Genomic DNA, 3,345 nt, shown 5'->3' on the forward strand with positions numbered 1-3,345 from the left:
TTACTGAAAACCTTTTTATATATGCATTTTTTGATTATTAAAAAAATTCAAAATCATATTAGAAATAGGGGTTCTTATTCCATCAATACAAGGGTGGGAGTGCCCTTTCGCATCCCGCACGCCGGGGGCAACTCAGGTTCCACCTGGGTGGGTTTTGCAGGCCTTACTCAGATTTCCTGCCAGGGCCCACTCCAAACCTGGGAGAAGGCGGAGGTCAGGGAAAGGGTATCATAAGCCTCAGCAGAGGGCGAGGGGGTTCAGGATCTTTCTGGCCGGCCTGTAGACGGCGCCCCGGGAACGGGATTCCCGATCCGCGTTCTCGAAACTCCTCACCGGCTCACAACCCGGCAAGCTGGGCTGCCTGTGGCGGCCCGAGGTCCGCCGCCCCCCAAAGCTGCTGGGCGAGTAGATGGCGCGGCAGCCCCGGGGCCGCCTTTTCGTGGAATAGTTTTCCTTTAAACCTGAGCGGCTGCAAGAGTGCATGCGTGTAATGTTCGGGTCGAGGGGCCTTACACTGCATTGTCCCCACAGAGTGCAGTGGGGATAACCAGCCGCGGGGTGCGCGGGGGCTTACTGGCGGCGAGCACAAGGGGGAGCCCCGGACGCAAGGGGGTTGACGCAGAGCAGCAGTACGCGGCTCCGATCCCCGTGCCGGAGCAGCCCGGTGACCCCCACGAGCCGACGTGACCCTGCCCAACCCTACCCGGCGGCAGGTGGACAGTGTTGCTATGAAGAGAAAGCACGGATTGTCCCAACTCCAAAGCGCCACACGCCAGACCTCCGCTATTGTGCGCCCTCCATAGAAATGCAAAAGAGCCGCGCGTGTGCCGTCCGCAATCTGCTCGCCCCCTCCCCGGGCGCCCTGCAGGCCGGGCGGCGGCGGGGACACGTTTACACAGACCTTCCAGCCGCAGTCCCCTTTGGAGGATCAAATCGGCCTGGCGGGGATCGACTCCTCACTCCGGGGGCAGCTCGCGTTAACTGGAAAGGGCTTTGCCTCGCTGCTTGCTGCGAGCTAAAAACCACGGCTGCACGGTTATTTTTTTAAACCTTAATTCTGGCTTGCAGGCAATAGTCTTATTAAACTTCAATTTAAAAATAAAGAAAAAACCAGAAAGTTAGCAACCAGAGTGAATGCCAAGTTGGTTTTTATTTAAATTCACCAAAGGTGCAATTCACCAGTTGCACAAATTGCAGCATCATATTAGCAAACGAGTTTCTTTTTTTTTTTTTTTTTTCTTTTTCCCGTCTTCCTTTTAAGGACTTAAAGAAAAAAAAGGCGAGATGAAATCTGCAGGCTCCAGTCTGCCTGGTAACACCCTGACAAAAGCGGCAGATTTGAGGCATTGTAATCCCCCGCACCCCTCCCCACGTGGCCTTCTGGCACGAGCCGGGCCGGCCTGCGCCTCATTTGCATCAGAAAGCCCGCGCCGGCCAATCGGCGCGCAGTCTCGCGCCAGCTGGCGGCGCCGCACCCGCCGGGTCTATATAAGGAAGTGCGGTGGCTCCGAAGACGCATTCGCTGGCTGTAGGCGCGTTGGGCTCGGTAGCTGGGAGCGCGTTCTTCGGTGTACTCCCGCGTTTCCTTCTGTTCTCTCCGCTTTTGTGGATAACTTGCTGATCGCCTGGCGAACCATGACTCTTGAAGAAGTCCGCGGCCAGGAAACGGTTCCGGAAAGCACCGCTAGGTGAGTCCGCGCTGGGACCCGGCGCCTTGGGGCGCGGAGAGGGTGTACCCGGGCTCCGGGCTCCGGGCTCCGGGAAAGGGGATGCAGCCCGACTCATGTGCCCCCTCGCCCGCAGGATGCAGAGCGCGGGGAAGGCGCTGCACGAGCTGCTGCTGTCGGCACAGCGCCAGGGCTGCCTCACCGCCGGCGTCTACGAGTCCGCCAAAGTCCTGAACGTGTGAGTAGAGACGTGGCGGCTGCTCCGGGCCGGGGCGCGGGGGACCGCACGGGGAGCTCCGGATCGCGCGCGCGCGCCGCCGGGGTCTTGACCTCTCCTCTCCCTGCCCTCTCAGGGACCCCGACAACGTGACCTTTTGCGTGTTGGCCGCCGACGAGGAGGACGAGGGCGACATCGCGCTGCAGATTCATTTCACGCTGATCCAGGCTTTCTGCTGCGAGAACGACATCGATATCGTGCGCGTCGGCGACGTGCAGCGGCTGGCGGCGATCGTGGGTGCCGGCGACGAGGCGGGCGCGCCGGGCGACCTGCACTGCATCCTCATCTCGGTGAGTGCCCGCCCCCGCTGTCGCCATCCCCCGAACCCCGACCCGGGATACTGGCCGCAGCCAGGCTGACCTCTCCACCCCTCTCCCCGCAGAACCCCAACGAGGACTCGTGGAAAGACCCCGCCTTGGAGAAGCTTAACCTTTTCTGCGAGGAGAGCCGCAGCGTCAACGATTGGGTGCCCAGTATCACCCTTCCCGAGTGACGGTGCGGGGCCGCGGAGACCTTGGTCTGATCAACGTGGCGCTATGCGCCGGGGCGCCGAGCGCGTGGCTGGTTCTGTGGATTAAGCCCCCGGAGGGAGCCGGAATGAGTCGTGGAGACTTGGCAGGCGGTGGCGCTTGGAGCGGGGCGCGGAGCCGCGGGCCAATTCCCGAGGTGGGCGGGGCGCGACGGCGGCGGCGGCAGTGAGGGCCAGGCTCGCCCCGGAGCTGAGGGACTTTGCAAGTGTCCGGGAGCTGCTGCTCTCCCAGGAAGGCCGGAGGGCTGGGGACGTTGTCTGCAGGCGGCTGGGAAGGCAAGACTGGCTGGCTGCACAAGGAAGGGTGACTCAGCAGCAGCGTGCGTTCAGCAGAATCGAGGGGAAAGGCGAGACGACTGTGGATTTGAGGCAGTTACAGGAACGCTGGCGAATTTAGCAGACTCGCACTGCTTTTTTGCAAACGGATCAGGGCAATGATTCATTTTTATTTTTCTTTTTTAAAGGATGTTGCTGTTGGAGCTTTTGAGTTTGACAATAAATGTATTGAAACCAACTTACTCTCTTTATTGAGGGGAAGGGGGTTGCTTGCTGAGGGGGGTGGGTGCCTGCCAGGCTTTCAGATGACTTGTTGAAACCTGGAACTGGATGGCACCTGTTCTTATCTTCCTGTCGGGCACAAATGACAGGCTCCCAGGACACTGGCTCAGTGTTGGGGTAAAACTTGGGGCCCCTGTTCCTGTTTCTCTTATTTTGGGAAGATTTTAAAACTTGCCAGACAGGAGCATACCATAGATAAGGCTCCAGGGGAGCAGCTTAAGGGGTGGCCATCTGAGCCGATAACAGTGACCTTTCCCCCTCTCTCCTCTTCTTCCCCTACCCCCACCGCCCCCTCCTTCCCGACAGCTGCTTAT

General features: G+C 59.9%; 1 protein-coding gene across 1 annotated transcript; it reads left to right on the forward strand.

The window, feature by feature from the left end:
- The first annotated feature begins 1,529 nt into the window (after positions 1 to 1,529).
- GADD45G (growth arrest and DNA damage inducible gamma) lies at positions 1,530 to 2,987 on the forward strand. Its single transcript, XM_037797419.1, has 4 exons — positions 1,530 to 1,688; positions 1,804 to 1,905; positions 2,021 to 2,234; positions 2,327 to 2,987. The coding sequence occupies exons 1-4, from the start codon at positions 1,636 to 1,638 to the stop codon at positions 2,435 to 2,437; spliced, it is 480 nt and encodes a 159-aa protein (XP_037653347.1). The 5' UTR covers positions 1,530 to 1,635; the 3' UTR covers positions 2,438 to 2,987.
- The last annotated feature ends 358 nt before the right edge of the window (positions 2,988 to 3,345 follow it).

Source organism: Choloepus didactylus, chromosome 10 (genome assembly GCF_015220235.1).
Source record: "Choloepus didactylus isolate mChoDid1 chromosome 10, mChoDid1.pri, whole genome shotgun sequence".
NCBI classification, from domain to species: Eukaryota; Metazoa; Chordata; class Mammalia; order Pilosa; family Megalonychidae; genus Choloepus; species Choloepus didactylus.